At 42.0% G+C, this 17,433-nt stretch overlaps 3 protein-coding genes across 3 annotated transcripts; all 3 read right to left on the reverse strand.

The window, feature by feature from the left end:
* Positions 1-1,412: 1,412 nt before the first annotated feature.
* Positions 1,413-2,983, reverse strand: LOC148089279 (keratin, type I cytoskeletal 13-like). The gene is made up of 6 exons (XM_087805089.1): positions 2,527-2,983; positions 2,361-2,443; positions 2,130-2,286; positions 1,902-2,063; positions 1,713-1,838; positions 1,413-1,636 (listed from the first exon to the last, which is right to left on the reverse strand). Exons 1-6 carry the CDS (start codon positions 2,923-2,925, stop codon positions 1,415-1,417), a joined length of 1,149 nt encoding a protein of 382 aa, XP_087661215.1. The 5' UTR covers positions 2,926-2,983; the 3' UTR covers positions 1,413-1,414.
* A 4,013-nt stretch (positions 2,984-6,996) lies between these two features.
* LOC148089280 (keratin, type I cytoskeletal 50 kDa-like) lies at positions 6,997-8,716 on the reverse strand. The gene is made up of 7 exons (XM_087785469.1): positions 8,282-8,716; positions 8,116-8,198; positions 7,880-8,036; positions 7,652-7,813; positions 7,462-7,587; positions 7,168-7,385; positions 6,997-7,120 (listed from the first exon to the last, which is right to left on the reverse strand). The coding sequence occupies exons 1-7, from the start codon at positions 8,678-8,680 to the stop codon at positions 6,997-6,999; spliced, it is 1,269 nt and encodes a 422-aa protein (XP_087641595.1). The 5' UTR covers positions 8,681-8,716.
* Positions 8,717-14,200: 5,484 nt separating this feature from the next.
* On the reverse strand, positions 14,201-16,151 carry LOC148089281 (keratin, type I cytoskeletal 13-like). The gene is made up of 7 exons (XM_087804991.1): positions 15,606-16,151; positions 15,443-15,525; positions 15,207-15,363; positions 14,975-15,136; positions 14,786-14,911; positions 14,482-14,699; positions 14,201-14,409 (listed from the first exon to the last, which is right to left on the reverse strand). Exons 1-7 carry the CDS (start codon positions 16,086-16,088, stop codon positions 14,310-14,312), a joined length of 1,329 nt encoding a protein of 442 aa, XP_087661117.1. The 5' UTR covers positions 16,089-16,151; the 3' UTR covers positions 14,201-14,309.
* Between the last annotated feature and the right edge of the window lie 1,282 nt (positions 16,152-17,433).

Below are 17,433 nucleotides of genomic sequence, written 5' to 3' on the forward strand. Positions count from 1 at the left end.
ATCTGCTTCTCTTTTCACTAATGACGGTGTTCAGAGGATGACTTTCATCATCCATGATGGACAGTAGATTGTCCAGAGATATCCTCTCTGAAACTGTCACCAGTGATTCCAGCTTCATGACAACCACAGAGCCAGCCCTCCTGATCAGCCTGTCCAACCTGTTGACACTCCTCTTGGTTCTCGGTGTTATCTTGACCTTTTAAGTATATATTTTATTGAGTATTGTTTTGATTGTTTAAGCGCTTTGTGAACGTGGTCCGGAAAACGCTCTAGAAATATAAATTACTTACGTAATTACTTACATTCCGACCACATCATAGAACAGGACACTGGCCACCACAGACTGGTAGAACATGCAGAGGAGTTTCCTGCAGATGTTAAATGATCGGAGCTTCCTCACAAGGTACAGTCTACTCTGGTCTTTCTTATATACATGGTCTATGTTGCAGGACCAGTCCAGTTTACTATCCAGCCACACACCGAGGTACTTATAGTTGTCAACTCTCTCCATGTTGTCACCTCTGATGGAGACATTTTGGACTCTAAAATGTACGCTCTCTGTGGCTAACGTGTTTCTTTTGTGTTTCTTTTCAATAAATCATACAGTTTTCATCTGGGATACGGTGGATGTTCTACAGGTGCAACACCATGGTAAATTTAATTTGATATTGCATGTTCTCTCCTGAAATAGCTGAGCCTTTGTCCTTCACGCCAGAAGTTAGCTCTCTTATCACGGGCCGGTTAATCTTGAACCTCTCTAGCTGCAGCGGTTCATCTGTTATGAATCTGATAACATGGAATATCGTCTGATAGAGATGTTAGGATGATTAAGGGCATCTGGCATCTCCTTTAAAGAACCAGAGCTTCGCCTGAACTTTTCACAACTACCCCTACTAGCAGAAGAAAATAAAACATATTTACTTACCTCTTAAACACATTTTACCAGTTTTATAAGCATATACCTTTGATTAAAAGATGGTTCTTTATTGAAAATCTGTTTGGATCTTTATTGAGATACTATTTCCAGTGCAAACATTTTCAGTGGAAGCTCCACTCTTGGAGCGTTGACCACAAATAGTTGATGTTGTTTTTTTTTAAATATGAAGATGATTTAATCAAGCCAATAAATGACAGAACAATGTGTATGTTTAGAAACTTTTATTCAATCCAGTTATTTTTTGAGATGGAGCTCTTGGATTCAAAAGTCTCAGATCTCAGCCATTCCTCAGTGGTTGCTGTGAGATAGTTTAGCTTCTGGCAGAAGAAGAGGTAACCACCTTGCCATCAACAATCTGCTCAGTGATGATGACCACTCTGGAGCTGGTGCTAGAGGTGGATCTGGAATTGAGAAAAGCGTGGCTATTCAAAAAGCTCATGTAAAAATGACAGTTGTGCCAGCATTGGCGTTCTTCTCTTACTTCGCATCTCCGTCCAGCAGTCTCCTGTATTCTGCAATTTCCAGCTCCAGACGAGTCTTGATGTCAAGCAGCATTTTGTACTCTTGGCTCTGGTGCTCAATGTCAGCACGCAGACCTGAAAGCTGTTCTTCCAGACTGGTCACCTGCATCTGGAGGCCTTGGAGTTTCATGCAGTACCGTGCCTCAGTTTCTGCGAGAGTTCCTTCCAGAGCCGCTTTCTAAAGAAGATAACAAGTCAAAGAAATGAGTTGACTCCACATAAACCTGCAGAGTAAATCAAGCGTTCATTATTACCATGCTGAGTTGAGACTGGAGCTCGATTTCCAAGCTCTGCAGTGTACGACGGACCTCGGATATCTCTGACCTGGAGGTCTGGAGGGTTTCTGTGCTGACAGCCACTTGCTTGTTCAGTTCTTCTGACTACAGGATGAAAAATGTGAGTTTTGTTTGTTAAAGTTAACACGCTGGAAAAAGAGATCATACCTTAGCCTGGAACCATGCCTCCAGGTCTCGTGCGTTCTTTGCAGCGACACCCTCATACTGCTCACGGATCGACAGCATAACAGCGCTCAGGTCAACAGCTGGTTTTGCATCGACCTCCACGCTGACCTGTCCACCCACTGCCAACCTAAGGTTCGCCATATCCTGTAAAAGCATGTTAGTGAGAAACAAACATCCATATACTGACTAATAAATGTGAAGGAAACAAACCTCCTCGTGGTTCTTCTTGAGGTAGATCAGCTCCTCCCTTAAGCCTTCAATCTGCATCTCCAGGTCTGATCTGGCCATGGTCAGCTCATCCAACACTCTCTTCAGACCAGCGATATCTGCTTCCACCGACTGGCGCATGGCGAGCTCATTCTCATACCTGCATGACAGAAACACATTTTTGACCCTCAAATAGTTTGAACAGAGGATCATTCTGAGAAGTAGGTTTCTCACTTGGTCCTGAAGTCATCTGCAGCAAGTTTGGCATTGTCAATGGACAGATAGATTCCACCGTTGAGCCTGGTGGCATCTTGGATCTGTGTTGGGTACAAGTTGTCAAACATTGTCTCTGGAGGTCTCAGCCTTGTTCAATTCAAGAGTTTCATAGTCACACACGTACCTTTCCCTGCAGGTCAGAGATGGTGAAGTAGAAAGCAGAGTAGTCTCTTGCAGAGGGAGAAATCCTGCTGTCCATGAACTGGCGAATCTTCAGCTCCAGCTCAGCATTGGCCTTCTCCAGACTGCGCACCTTGTTCAGGTAAGTAGCCAGACGGTCGTTCAGGTTCTGCATGGTGGCCTTCTCGTTGGTTCCAACATGGAGGTCCATGCCTCCACTGCTCATGCCATACCCAAAGCCAGCAGCACCACCTCCTGAGCTGAAGGAACGGGAGGCAACTGAGGTTCTGACTCCACTTCCTCCAGCGCCCCCATACACAGACAAGGACTTGCGGGCTGAACCACCTCCCATGCCGTAGCCACCAGATGAGCTTCTGATGCTGCTGGATCTGAACACTTCCATGGTGAGGTCTGGTGAGTTGGTCTCTGTGCCTTGGAGAGCAGAGAATGGACTGAGATACTGAACTGAGCTTTCGCTGCCTTTTTATCCACTTGAGGATTAATGGGAGGGGACCCCTATGGGGTCAAAGGGAGGAGACATTCTTGGATACATTCTTTACTCCACCTAAACATGCAATGTGGTCATCCGTGTATTTACCAGATTGACAAGTATGTTTATTCCTGTTCTGTATGTGAAAGTTGAACTGGCAGAAAAAACAGTTCTCCATCTTGAAAGTCCAAGAATGAACCAGAATTCTAAGTCAATTTCAAAAAACTTTGACAACATTCCTCCATAAGTCTTCCTTTTCAAGACCGTGATAAATTATGTAAACCAACTTTGTCATCAGTTACAAGGTACTTGATACAGAGTAAGATTAATTAATGTATAATTTGGAGTAGATATTGATATTTGGTCTTGCTGGTCAAAAGTTTCTTTCTTTTAAAAAGAGACATAATGTCTCGTTCTTAAAACATGTGCAGAACGAATTTGTGTGTTAAACATTAGCATTATAATATTTAACGGAATTCAGAATCCATCTGTATTTTTCTGGCTCTGATCTTTTCGTCGCTACTTACAAAATCTACACATGCTCCTAACTATGTGTAGTTCTTGCGTAAATGTAAGAATCCACATGATGTTTGCCACTATTCATGTAATACATTTGTATTCATGTTGCTGTTATGTTATGTAAGAATGTGCAGATGTCTTTGAAAAAAGTGATATGAACGTCCCAAAATATTGAACCATGATGCATTTCTTTTATGTTTGTAGACAAATAGCAGGTTTAAAATGAGATGAGAGAGATCAGATGATAAAAAATAAAAAGATAACACTGAGAACAACACAGGAGTTCCAGAAAATCAAGGAAAAGCCTGCACAAATTAAAAGGTCTTAAGATGTTTCTTAAAGGAGTCAGTAGATCCATCAAGCGCAAAAAGAGAGGAAGATCGTTCCAAAGCTTAGGACCAAAAGCCTGGAAGGATTTCTCTCCTCTGGTCCTGAACCGTGTTCAGGAACCATCAGTAGATTCTGATCCACAGACCTCAGAGCCCGAGCTGGGGTTTAAGGCTGGATCAGATCAGTGATGTAAGGAGTAGTCTGACCATGAATAGCTCTGAAAGTAAGAACCAGAATTTTAAAGTTGATCCTGAAAGAAACTGGAAGCCAGTGAAGAGTATTAAGGATCGGAGAAATTTGAGTTCTTCTACTAGAGCGGGTCAGAATTCTCGCTGCAGAGTTCTGTATCAACTGCAGGCGAGACAGCTCCTTCTTGTTAAGACATGAAAAAAAACTGTTGCAATTGTCCAGGCGAGAAGACACAAACACATGGATTACTAGCTCCAGATCATGTTGTGACTACATTTTCCTTAATTTAGATTTTTTTCTCAGTTGAAGGAAACAGTTTCTAGTCAGTTTTCTGCAGTGTTGAACAAGAGTCATGTCTTTATCAAATACAACACCCAGGTTTCTCAGGCTCAGTTTGACAGACTGACCTAAGTCACCCAAGTACTGACTCAACCCTGGAACCTTATCATCAGGAGCAATAACCAGAGTTTCAGTTTTGTCCACATTTAGCTGCTTTTAAAAAAAAAAAAAAAATTAAAATCTATATTAAGTACATGTTTTTGGCTATCTACGTAAATCAACACAATAGATTACACGTTACTAGAAATCTATTTTTTCAAAAAGGAATAATAAAGTCTTTCTAATCAAAACAAATCTATTTCTACTTATGTTCAAGAATAAAAATCAATGAATATTGGCTAAAATAACAAATAATTTAAATAACCGTCTGGTATAATTCCCAACTGGGAGATCTACCTTATAACGTGAGCGATTGTCTCGTCAGCAGGTTTCAAACGACAAGAACAAGAACGAATGCAAATAAAAAGATCATAGATCAAAGGAAATAACACAAAGACCCAAAAAGTTACAAACATAGAATTTCATCATCCCTTCTCTCGGCTCCTGCCACCAATCTCAGAATTATACAGTCTAATAGCACAAGGAAAGAATGAGTCCCTGAGTCTATTGGTGTTGCATCTGGGGAGGAGCATTTGTGCACTCCATCTGCTTCTCTTTTCACTAATGACGGCGTTCAGAGGCTGTCATCATCCATGATGGACAGAAGTTTGTCCAGTGAGCTCCTCTCTGAAACTGTCACCAGTGATTCCAGCTTCATGTCAACCACAGAGCCAGCCCTCCTGATCAGCCTGTCCAACCTCTTGACACTCCTCTTGGTTCTCGGTGTTATCTTGAGCTTTTAAGTATATATTTTATTGAGTATTGTTTTGATTGTTTAAGCGCTTTGTGAACGTGGTCCGGAAAACGCTCTAGAAATATAAATTACTTACGTAATTACTTACATTCCGACCACATCATAGAACAGGACACTGGCCACCACAGACTGGTAGAACATGCAGAGGAGTTTCCTGCAGATGTTAAATGATCGGAGCTTCCTCAGAAAGTACAGTTTACTCTAGACTTTATTAGACACATAGTCTGTGTTGCAGGACCAGTCCAGTTTACTATCCAGCCACACACCAAGGTACTTATAGTTGTCAACTCTCTCCACGTTGTCACCTCTGCTGGAGACATTTTGGACTCTAAAATGTACGCTCTCTGTGGCTGACGTGTTTTTTTTGTGTGTTTATTTTCAATAAATCATACAGTTTTCATCTGGGATACGTTGTATGTTCTACAGGTGCAACACCATGGTTAATTTAATTTGATATTGCATGTTCGCATCTGAAATAGCTGAGCCCTGGTCCTCTACACGCCAGAAGTTAGCTCTCTTATCACGGGCCGGTTGATCTTGAACCTCTCTAGCCGCAGCGGTTCATCTGTTATGAATCTGATAACATGGACCATCGTCTGATAGAGATGTTATGATGATGAAGGTAAAACGGTCAAAACTGCAGTCCTTTCCGGTCGCTCCAACACGCTGCCACTTCCTGTCACCGGGTCTTAATTCTTCGCTTTGTGGAGAGAAATGGTCAAAGCAGAGTGTCACGGGTCGTTTATTCGCCCCTTTAAGTCAAACAAAATATAACCTTTACGATCGATCGGGCGCACTTTCTCCCGGTGACTTTACAGGTCAATAGCCCCGGGAGAAAAGGTCTCGAACAATAGAAACATCGCTATATTTAAGGCAAATTTCCAGGCCGGGAGGTCCGCCCCCTATCGGCAAATGGTTCTTTCATGTTGCCTGTGTCACCGACCAGCCGCTGAGAAAACATCCTAACTTGCCCTCAAGATTCAAATGTTCTCGGGTGGGGGCCTCTGTCTTTCTAAACAGATTGATCAGGGGCGTTGATTTATACTAATTCCACATTTTACCAGTTTTATAAGCATAGACCTTTATGTTCAAATCTGCGCGTAGATTTACTCACTTTTCATTATTGAGACCGATTTTCTTGTAATGTACTGAAGAGCCACTTGAATTGTCATCAGCATTTATCAGGCCTATGAAGGCTATCATTGCAATGATGGTGGGATGACTTGCAAAGGTGTGCATGGGGCTGTGGCGTACGACTGAGCAGCAGTGAGATGCAGTGGAATGCATAATATCTCTTATTTGTGAGGATGTTGCACCTTCTTGTGATGCCATTTGTTGATTTGTCAATCATCCACCTTGTCTAAATTTTAAATTTGCATATCAAAGCCTTCATCTCTCCCTGGTCTGTGTTCCACTTTTCACTATTGTTTAGTCAGTGGTACGATCCCTTGTTTAAATGACTGAGCTGGTCAGTTGCACAGTTCAAAGATGGTTCCTTATTGAAAATCTGTTTGGATCTTTATTGAGATACTATTTTCAGTACAAACACTTTCAGTGGAAGCTCCACTCTTGGAGCGTTGACAACAAAAAGTTGATGTTGTGTTTTTTTTTAATATGAAAATGATTTTTTTAAGCCAATAAATTACAGAACAATGTGTAAGTTTCGAAACTTTTATTCAATCCAGTAATTTTTTGAGATGGAGCTCTTGGATTCAAAAGTCTCAGCCATTCCTCAGTGGTTGCTGTGAGATAGTTTAGCTTCTGGCAGAAGAAGAGGACATGACCTTGCCATCAACAATCTGCTCAGTGATGATGACCACTCTGGAGCTTGTGCTAGAGGTGGATCTGGAATTGAGAAAAGCGTGGCTATTTAAAAGGCTCATGTAAAAATGACAGTTGTACCAGCACTGGCGTTCTTCTCTTACTTCTCATCTCCGTCCAGCAGTCTCCTGTATTCTGCAATTTCCAGCTCCAGACGAGTCTTGATGTCAAGCAGCATTTTGTACTCTTGGCTCTGGTGCTCAATGTCAGCACGCAGACCTGAAAGCTGTTCTTCCAGACTGGTCACCTGCATCTGGAGGCCTTGGAGTTTCATGCAGTACCGTGCCTCAGTTTCTGAAAGAGTTCCTTCCAGAGCCGCTTTCTGAAGAAGATAATAAGTCAAAGAAATGAGTTGACTCCACATAAACCTGCAGAGTAAATCAAGCGTTCATTATTACCATGCTGAGTTGAGACTGGAGCTCGATTTCCAAGCTCTGCAGTGTACGACGGACCTCAGAAATCTCTGACCTGGAGGTCTGGAGGGTTTCTGTGCTGACAGCCACTTGCTTGTTCAGTTCTACTGACTAGAGGAAGAAACATGTCAGTTTCTTTGTCTTGAAGTTAAAAAGTTTGATAAAGACATCTTACCTTGGTCTGGAACCACAACTCCACGTCTCTGGCATTCTTTGCAGCGACACCCTCATACTGCTCACGGATCGACAGCATAACAGCGCTCAGGTCAACAGCTGGTTTTGCATCGACCTCCACGCTGACCTGCCCACCCACTGCCAACCTAAGGTTCGCCATATCCTGTAAAAGCATGTCAGTGAGAAACAAACATCCATATACTGGCTAATAAATGTGAAGGAAACAAACCTCCTCGTGGTTCTTCTTGAGGTACATCAGCTCCTCCCTTAAGCCTTCAATCTGCATCTCCAGGTCTGATCTGGCCATAGTCAGCTCATCCAACACTCTCTTCAGACCAGCGATATCTGCTTCCACCGACTGGCGCATGGTGAGCTCATTCTCATACCTGCATGACAGAAACACATTAATATTTTGACCCTCAAATAGTTTGAACAGAGGATTGTTCTGAGAACTAGGTTTCTCACTTGGTCCTGAAGTCATCTGCAGCAAGTTTGGCGTTGTCAATAGACAGATAGATTCCACCGTTGAGCCTGGTGGCATCTTGGATCTATGTTGGGCAAAAGTTGTCAAACAGTGTCTCTGGAGGTCTCAGCCTTGTTAAATTCAAGAGTTTCATAGTCACACACGTACCTTTCCCTGCAGGTCAGAGATGGTGAAGTAGAAAGCAGAGTAGTCTCTTGCAGAGGGAGAAATCTTGCTGTCCATGAACTGGCGAATCTTCAGCTCCAGCTCAGCATTGGCCTTCTCCAGACTGCGCACCTTGTTCAGGTAAGTAGCCAGACGGTCGTTCAGGTTCTGCATGGTGGCCTTCTCGTTGGCTCCAACATGGAGGTCCATGCCTCCACTGCTCATGCCATAGCCAAAGCTGGCAGCACCACCTCCTGAGCTGAAGGAACGGGAGGCAACTGAGGTTCTGACTCCACTTCCTCCAGCGCCACCATACACAGACAAGGACTTGCGGGCTGAACCACCTCCCATGCTGTAGCCACCAGATGAGCTCCTGATGCTGCTGGATCTGAACACTTCCATGGTGAGGTCTGGTGAGTTGGTCTTTGTACCTTGGAGAGCCGAGAATGGACTGAGATACTGAACTCAGCCTTCATTCCCATTTTATACTAAACTGTGCATGTGAGGGGACCCCTGAGGGGTCAAAGGGAGGAGACATTTTTGGATACATTCTTTGCTCGCCTAAACATGCAATGTGGTCATTTGCATATTTCTCAGAGGGGTCAAGTACTTGAAGTCCTGTTCTGCAGGTGAAAGTCGATATGGAAGAAAAAACAGTTCTCCCTCTTAATTGTCCAAATAATAACCAGGTCTTTTAAGCAATGTCAGAAAATTGCCACAACCATTCTTCTCAGATATCCCTGTTCAGGAAAACGATCAATAATAATTCCTGTATATTTTAGGGTAGATAATAATTGTTGGTCCTCTATTAGTCATAATGTTGTCCATTTTTTTTTCGATGGAGAAACTATCTTGTAATGTTCCGGAGCGGCACTGGGATTGGTGTCAGGCCTCAGAGGGTGGTCATGGCAGTGTGTACCGTATTTCCGGACTACAAGCCGCTACTTTTTTCCTACACTTTAAACACTGCGGTTTATACTACGGTGCGGCTTATTCATTTTTTTTTCGTGGCGGGAAAAACATTTTGCTCAGCAACAGTAGACCAATAGAATGAATGAGTAACTTTGTGTCAGCAGCTCCCTCCCGACTACGAAGAGAAACTTACTTCATTCCGCACATTCACTCAAACAAAGATAGCGGAGAATTCCATCGGGCCAGATGAAATCATAAATATGGATGAAGTACCTCTGACGTTTTGTAACGGACCTTCTCACATAACTCCTCGAGAGATCGTCACACACACATTCTTTATGGGGCGGAGCTCTGGTGCGGACTTGGTGACGCTCCAGAGTGACAGCATTAATTATAACAACACTGACCACACATGAAGCCGTTATAGAAGTTAATCAAAATATATTTACTTAATAACATTTAACAAAAAGCGCTCCTTAAAGGAGGATCAATCAAACATGAACAAAACAACGAACACCCACGACACCCCACAGTCAAATCCCCGCGATCAGTGTCCAATGTTCAAGTCCATTATTGTCCAGAAAAAAGGCTGCGTTAAGTGAATCCTAGGTGAGGCGCAGAGACGCAGGACGGCTCGCCGTGAAGTCGCGTTTATCCGCGCAATCACTGCGTTACGATCAGGTGGAAAAAAGCAAACTACTCATCCGTGTTGCCGGCGTGATGAAGAAATAATTCCCCGGTTGAAGGACACGGACAGTTTGTCCACCTGCCTTGTGCTATTGTCGCTGGTTCCTCGGACTGTAAATATCTGAACAATGCTTAAGAAGAATAACACAGTGCTTTATTTATTTAAGTGTAAGAAATGGACGTGAATTACCGGTAGTTCATTTTTTTGGCTGTTTAAACCTGCGGCTTAAAATCCGGTGCGGCTTGTATAATTACAAAATTGATTTTCTTTCTAAAATTTGAGCATGCGGCTTTTAATCGGGTGCCTTCTGTAGTCCGGAATTTACGGTATATGACCTGAAGCTTCTGATCTACATGTCTTCATGTGTTCACACTTGGTACAAGTAGAGGCAAGATGGTCAACCCTGGTTTTATTAGGAATAACATCTATAGGAATAGTAGTCACAATTAGTTTGAAGAGCTGTCATACCACAAGATATTCAAAGATTCATTGCTGGCACTTCTCTTTTAAGACAAACCACTCAAGCAGGCAGACTTAGGTACTAGTCTACTAGGACTAAAAGAGAAGAAATGCTGCATGCTATTGGGTTTAGCAAAAATAACATTGTTAGATAATATCAGCATCCGCCATTTTAGCAGTAAAAGAAAATAGTACTTGGCCTGACACAAACACTATGCTGAGGCTCATACTGAAGACTATTGCATCTATGCAACTATGTTAGGAGTTATGGTATTAGGCGATGCGTTACAGTAACTACTTTAGTTTTTGCACTAACCAATGCTTTAACTAATAACTTTGTCAAAAGTTAAAATAATTATGTAAAACAACTTTTATTCCAATTACTGTCTGTATTTTTCTACATTTCATTGATTAACTTGTTTTCATGTTTGATGAAGTTGATTTGGCAACTGATGGGACAAGGGGAGCAAATTGGAGGGAAGGGAATGTAATTTAATATAAAATGATATAATACAAAATAATTATTTTTTTTACCATTTCACCTGAACAAACAATACAAAAACCGTCATGATCTATGGATTCTCAAGTTTCCTATTGTACTTAACCTCATCAAGTGTGAGATTTTAATGTCATTATGGGCTCGGCAAAAAAAAAAAAAAAAAAAATCATTCTTACATTTTCTCATATTAAACAATACAAAACAAAAACACAGTTAACTGACAATAAACAAAAAAACAGGCACACGTCCACTCACTCACACCCACACAGCTGCACGGTACATAAACATTCAGGTTCACAAAAAAAAAAAAATCCTATTCAAAAACAGAAAAGTATAATAAAACAAAATTTCCAAGGTTACATTTCCCATTTGTGTATTCCTTTCTTCTATTATGTTTGTATATGGTTTCTAGAGATTTGGGAATTCCTTTCTTTTTCCTTTCAATATATATGTTAGTCCAGGGGTGGGCAAACTCTGTCCGCAGAGGGCCGGGTCGGTGCAGGTTTTTGTTCCAACCGATCCAACATGCACTGTTTAACCAATGAGGTTTCAGTTGAAACAAGCAACACCAGACTGACAATCAAGTGATTACACTCTGAAGACTCATGATTGGTCAAAAGGCGTCCTCTTGATTGGTTGGAACAAAAACCTGTACCCACCGAGTTTGCCCACCCCAGTGTTCGTCGCTCCAGTCCAATACCTTTCAGTTACTGCGGTACTGCCGTTTCCACATGTCCATGGTTGGTGCATTTATTCTCTTCCAGCAGAGTGCAATTACTCTCCTGGCCAGGAGGAGGCCGAAGTCAAACGGTGTACTCTTTTTTTGCGGTTGCCAATTTGTTGGGGCAAATGCCAAGAAGAAAAAGTTTAGAATTTACAGGGATATTGATGTCAAACATACCTGAAAGCAATGGTGTAAATTAGAAAGCTTATCATGTTCACCTGCCTCTTCACTGCCAGCATTAATATTTGCTTCCATTGTAACCAAATTGTTATTATATCTTAAAAACCCTGTGATCTTGAACACAATTAAGGTCTGGTATCAATTCAGAAAACACACTAAGTGTTTGGGTTTATCCCCATTAGGCCCAATATATAAAAATAACCTATTTCTTCTGCAACCAAGGACTCACCTTCTTCTATGTGGCACAACAAAGGTCTACATAATTTCCTGGATTTGTATACAGATGGCCAATTGTAAAACTTTACCAACCTTTCTTCGAAAGACGGACTACCAGCTAGTAATCTTTTTAGGTATTTTCAAATCAGGAACTTTCATTTCACATAACTTCACTAATATTCCTTCAAACCCATCTCAGCAGCTCAGTGTTGATTTTATGACTTTCAAAACCAATAGAGGGGGAATCGTGTCAGAGGTTTATGATCAAATTTAAATCTCTGTGATCAGTCCAACTTAAAAACTTAAAACTTAAAACTGCCTGGGAAAAAGACTTGAATATGCAGCTTGGCGAGACTTGGTGGGATAAAGTGGTTTGTGAAATCGGTTCCGTTTCATCTTGAGCTCGACTGTCACTAATCCATTTTAAAGTAATCTACAGAGTTCCCGACTCTAAATTTAGACTTAACAAATATGACCGGAAGCAGCTGATTAATGTGACAGGTGTTTGAAATCCGATGGTCATTTGGGGCATATGTTCTCTTTTTTCAAAATTATTCACATTCTGGTCTGGCTAGTTTAACTGTATACTGTATATACTGTATCGGGAATTACAATTCAGCCATGCCCATTTATAGCAGTTTTTGGAACCCCGTCAGAAGACATGAATCTGAGTTCTTTCCAGAAAATGGTTGTGAAATTCACTTCTTTGATTGCTCGACGACGATTGCTGTTGCTTTGGAAATCTCCAAAACCACCAACAACTTCAATGTGGCTGAGAGACGTTGTGTCTTTTCTCAAACTTGAAAAGATTAAATATATAATGATAGGCTCAACACAGAAATTCACAGTTACTTGGGAACCATTTCTGTCATATTTTAAAGCTTTGCAAGTTTTGCCTGACTGAGAGTATTACTCATTATTCTAACTTGTCTAGAGGTTATTTTTTATTGATGACGTTATGAATGCCAGGATATGGGGAGGGTGTGGGTTGGTGTGTTGTTTGATTTCTTGTATTGCCCTTTTGTTTTCCTTCTATTTTTGTATTATTGTTTTGTTTTTTAATTTATTTGTTTGTTGTGTTCTTTGCAATGTAAAAAAAAAAAGGAAAAAGTCAAGGAAAGTTTTGTGATGTACACTGTGATCTAATTTGTCGTTTTCCAATAAAAAATATTGAAACAAAAAACATTCCTAAAATAATTTTCATCACCTCTCTCCAAAATATCTGGATTTTTTTTTCGCATTCCCGTAGACAGTGTACCAGAGTTCCTTTTTATTCTAGACATTTTGGACAAGTATCCGAGACATGGCAGACTGTGATAGTCATGCTGAAATACTTAAAATATGATGATTTGATTATTAAATTATAAAGTCTACGTTCAAATGTTACCATATTTGGTGGGTTTGTAGTCTACATCATACAGAAAAGATATATAGCAGCCAATGATTGTGACTTGAGATAATTATTGTTATAAGCCATCATTAACCTGTCATCTTTGAAAATGACATATTCATAGCTTAAATGCGCCCATAGCTAAAATTGCCTGCAAGTAGCTTGTAGAAATGGACAGTTATCTGACAGGAAACAACCAAAGAAGCAGACCAACAGCCCTGTCGTGAGGATTGTGCTGCTAAAAAATATATTGTGACCTAGCCATCCCAAAATATGAAGAAGAAAAAAATCAAGTACGGCTTAACACACAGAGAGAATCATGGCTACTTTTGAAACTTTTCCATTTGCAATATTTTCTCAACCCATGTGTTATCTTAGGGTCATATTGTATTTAATTGATACGAAGGTTTGTAATTTTTTTTAAATGTGTGTGCATGTGTCAGGTTGAAGGTTTTAAACTCCAGGACCCTGCTGGTGTGATAGTGTAACCACTTGTGGTTCTACACCGGGGCCAGTAGGTACTAATTACCCTAATGAAATCTCTCTTGGCCACCCTGAGGCCCCTGTGCTCCGGCTGAAGTATGGAATTATGTTAGGGTTTGAAATTAAAGTTTATTTGTTTTAACACATTTTTTTGCCTTTTTTTTATCTCCCCCTGTCATTGGACTGTGCTCCCACCTCAGCCCTTGTAATAAAACACTGGAAAGCATAGAGAGCCTGGAAATTGTGATATTTTTTAGGACAATCTATTAATAAATAATCACACTAATTACCAAGTGACTGGTTTGATGAATAGAAATTAGCAACAAAAGGGAACAATGGACGATTCTGCAATCAAACACCAGAACATGAAGTATGTCCACAAACTTTTATTCAATCCAGTATATTTGTGATGGAGTCATGGAGTTGAATGTCTCGGTCCTCGGCTGTTTGTGCTGCGCATGTTTCGTTCCTTGAGTAAGTTTAGGAGGTTTGGGACGAAATAACCCTGCCATCCTTTAATTCCTCAGTGATGACGACCACCTTGGTTTTGGTGGTGGAGGTGGAGGTGGAGGAGGAGGAGCTGAGAAAGGAAATGGAGACATGTAACAACTCAGTTTGTTTGTTCTACCAGCAGCTGTTGTCCCTCTCTTACCCTCCTTCTCCATCCAGCAGTCTCCTGTATTCTGCAATTTCCATCTCCAGACGAGTCTTGATGTCAAGCAGCATTTGGTACTGTTGGCTCTGGTTCTCAATGTCGGCACGCAGGGACATAATCTGTTCTTCCAGACTGGTCACCTGCATCTGGAGGCTTTGGAGTTTCATGGCATATCTCGATTGTGTTTCTGCAAGAGTTCCTTCCAGAGACGCTTTCTGAGGGAAATAGGGAGAAGATTGTGTAAGAAACTATCCAGTGCACTGGGTTCAATGTGCACAGAGATGTCAACATTTTTAGTTACCATGCTGAGTTGAGACTGGAGCTCGATTTCCAAGCCCTGCAGCGTACGACGAATTTCAGTGATCTCTGACTTGGAGGTCTGGAGGGTTTCTGTGCTGACAGCCACCTCTTTGTTCAGTTCTTCTGACTACAAGAGGAAAATGTCAGTTTTGTTTCTTAAAGGAAGAGGTTTTTGAAAGAGAGATCTTACTTTGGACTGGAACCATGCCTCCAGTTCTTTTCCGTTCTTTGCAGCGACACACTCATATTGCTCACGGATCTCAGACATGATCGTGCTGAGGTCAGGACCAGGTTTGGAATCCACCTCAACGTTAACCTGTCCAGCCATTGAAGTCTTCATGCTGGCCATTTCCTGTCAAAGCATGATAGTGAGAAACAAACATCCTCTTTTTAATAAGACAAATAACTGAGCAAAAACAAACCTCCTCGTGGTTCTTCTTGAGGAAGACCAGCTCCTCCCTTAAGCCTTCAATCTGCATCTCCAGGTCTGATCTGGCCAACGTCAGCTCATCCAACATCCTCTTCAGACCAGCGATATCTGCTTCCACCGACTGGCGCATGGCGAGCTCATTCTCATACCTGCATGACAGAAACACATGAATATTTTGACCCTCAAATAGTTTGAACAGAGGATCATTCTGAGAAGTAGGTTCCTCACTTGGTCCTGAAGTCATCTGCAGCAAGTTTGGCGTTGTCAATGGACAGATAGATTCCACCGTTGATCCTGGTGGCATCTTGGATCTAAGTGATGTGTATTTTTTAGTGATTTTAATATGCCAGTAAATTAAAATTTAAGAGCAGTATTGTCATGACACACATACCTTTCCCTGCAGTTCGGCAATGGTGGCAAAGTAAACAGAGTAGTCTCTTGCAGAGGGAGAGGTCTTGCTGTCCAAGAACTGGCGAATCTTCAGCTCCAGCTCAGCATTGGCCTTCTCCAGACTGCGCACCTTGTCCAGGTAAGTGGCCAGACGGTCGTTCAGGTTCTGCATGGTGGCCTTCTCGTTGGCTCCGATGTCAATGCATCCGCCACCTCCACCTCCACCACCACCGGCACCACCGCCAAAACCAAAGCCGGAACCTCCACCGTAGCCTCCACTGGATCCTCCACTGTAGCCTCCACTGTAGCCTCCACCGAAGCTAGCACCGCCTCCAGAGCTGTAGGAGCGGGAGGCAATGGAGGTTCTGGCTCCAGAGCCACCTGCCCCGCCGTACACAGACATGGACTTACGAGCAGAACTACCTCCCCCTCCGAAGCCACCGGATGAGCTCCTCATGCTGCCGGCTCTGCTGTAGAAATCCATGGTGAGGTCTGGTGAGTTGGTCTCTGTGCCTTGGTGAGCAGAGAATGGACCGAGATGCAGAACCTACAATACACCCCCTTTTATCCTTAATTTACAAGCGTGGGAGGGGACACCTGTGGTTCCCGAAGAGGGAGGAGAAGCACCTGGATTGATTCTCTGCCCCACCTACTCAGGTAGCGAACGCACATTTCCATAGCAACATGAGAAAGTAGAGTTCAGAACTTGGCACATCAAATTGAGTTTCTGGAGTGTGTGACTCCGCCACACCTACTGCTGTTTGCCTTAGGCTAGTTTTTCAGTCCGATCCTCGGGGTTAGAAACCGGTTCTTACAGGTGATCTGCCCTCAATGAACTTGTTTGATGAACAAGGCTGCTATTCAAAGTTAGTTCAAGCTTTTATGTAACCAAGCAAATAACAAATGTCAACAACAGTGCAGCTTTATCTTTCTCAGTTGCACAAACCTTTTTACTTTCACTAACAACCTTTTTGAGTCTCATTGACAACAAGCTCTTTCACTTGAAGCAGAGATGAGTTCAAGTTCATGGTTCAAGTCTCAGCTCCACATGAAATCCCGGCATATTTTCCCCTCGACATGCGAGGACCTGTCGGAATTTAGTCCTCAATGTCCTAAAGGCGAACGCTGACTTGGCAGTAAATATCTTATGGTCGAAAATAGTGGTTAAGCATAAGATTTACGAGTTTCGCACCCACCCTCCACTCAGGTGTGATGAGAGCCCCCTATTTGCAGTTCAGCGAGGATATTTTTATTGCTGTGCATGTGTGTGTCATGTTCAGTGGGTGTGGCAGTGGCTCAGAGAACACCAAGTTCATTTATGTAAGCCCATAAGCATCTTGATTCAACGTTCAACAAAGGGGCCTCTTTTATCCTGACATGAAGAATGACTTATTGAAAGCTGGATTTGTGTTGGATTAGATGGTAGCAATTATTAATGATTCGGTTGATGTGGTTAAAAAAAATAAAAAAAAGAAGAAAAAAGTTTTTGTCAGCAGATTTTGCTCAGATTCGTTTTTTAACTTTTAATGTAGAATTCACAGAGATCACACCTCTGCCAAGGACCCCTTTTACTAGTGAACCTGTAAGAGACAGCATCCAATCGAATCACTACAATGATAGATGATGGCACAAAATTGTAAATCATCACAGGGTAAGCAGTGAGATGTTTATTTTCTTAACAAAACTAAAGTGATATCGTGCCACGCCAAGTTTGAAATGAAAAATGTTATTGTTTGTAGGTTTAATTATCATCTAAACCCCCCCTCCTAGTTTTTATTTGCTAGCTCTTAGCCCTTGTGTTATCTCAGGGTCAAAGTGACACGAAGGCC

The sequence above is a fragment of the Callionymus lyra genome, chromosome 1 (genome assembly GCF_982586985.1).
Source record: "Callionymus lyra chromosome 1, fCalLyr1.hap1.1, whole genome shotgun sequence".
Lineage (NCBI taxonomy): Eukaryota > Metazoa > Chordata > Actinopteri > Syngnathiformes > Callionymidae > Callionymus > Callionymus lyra.

What these genes read in the sequence shown, in the direction of transcription:
- LOC148089279 (XM_087805089.1), bottom strand. Translation starts at nt 2,925, where the DNA reads ATGGAAGTGTTCAGATCCAGCAGCATCAGAAGCTCATCTGGTGGCTAC. An exon ending in TCAAGAAGAACCACGAGGAG is followed by an intron (nt 2,064 to 2,129) that starts GTTTGTTTCCTT and finishes ATGCTTTTACAG; the next exon opens with GATATGGCGAACCTTAGGTT. An exon ending in TCCAGTCTCAACTCAGCATG is followed by an intron (nt 1,637 to 1,712) that starts GTAATAATGAAC and finishes TATCTTCTTTAG; the next exon opens with AAAGCGGCTCTGGAAGGAAC.
- LOC148089280 (XM_087785469.1), bottom strand. Translation starts at nt 8,680, where the DNA reads ATGGAAGTGTTCAGATCCAGCAGCATCAGGAGCTCATCTGGTGGCTAC. An exon ending in GCAGATGACTTCAGGACCAA is followed by an intron (nt 8,037 to 8,115) that starts GTGAGAAACCTA and finishes TCTGTCATGCAG; the next exon opens with GTATGAGAATGAGCTCACCA. An exon ending in TCAAGAAGAACCACGAGGAG is followed by an intron (nt 7,814 to 7,879) that starts GTTTGTTTCCTT and finishes ATGCTTTTACAG; the next exon opens with GATATGGCGAACCTTAGGTT.
- LOC148089281 (XM_087804991.1), bottom strand. Translation starts at nt 16,088, where the DNA reads ATGGATTTCTACAGCAGAGCCGGCAGCATGAGGAGCTCATCCGGTGGC. An exon ending in GCAGATGACTTCAGGACCAA is followed by an intron (nt 15,364 to 15,442) that starts GTGAGGAACCTA and finishes TCTGTCATGCAG; the next exon opens with GTATGAGAATGAGCTCGCCA. An exon ending in TCCAGTCTCAACTCAGCATG is followed by an intron (nt 14,700 to 14,785) that starts GTAACTAAAAAT and finishes TATTTCCCTCAG; the next exon opens with AAAGCGTCTCTGGAAGGAAC.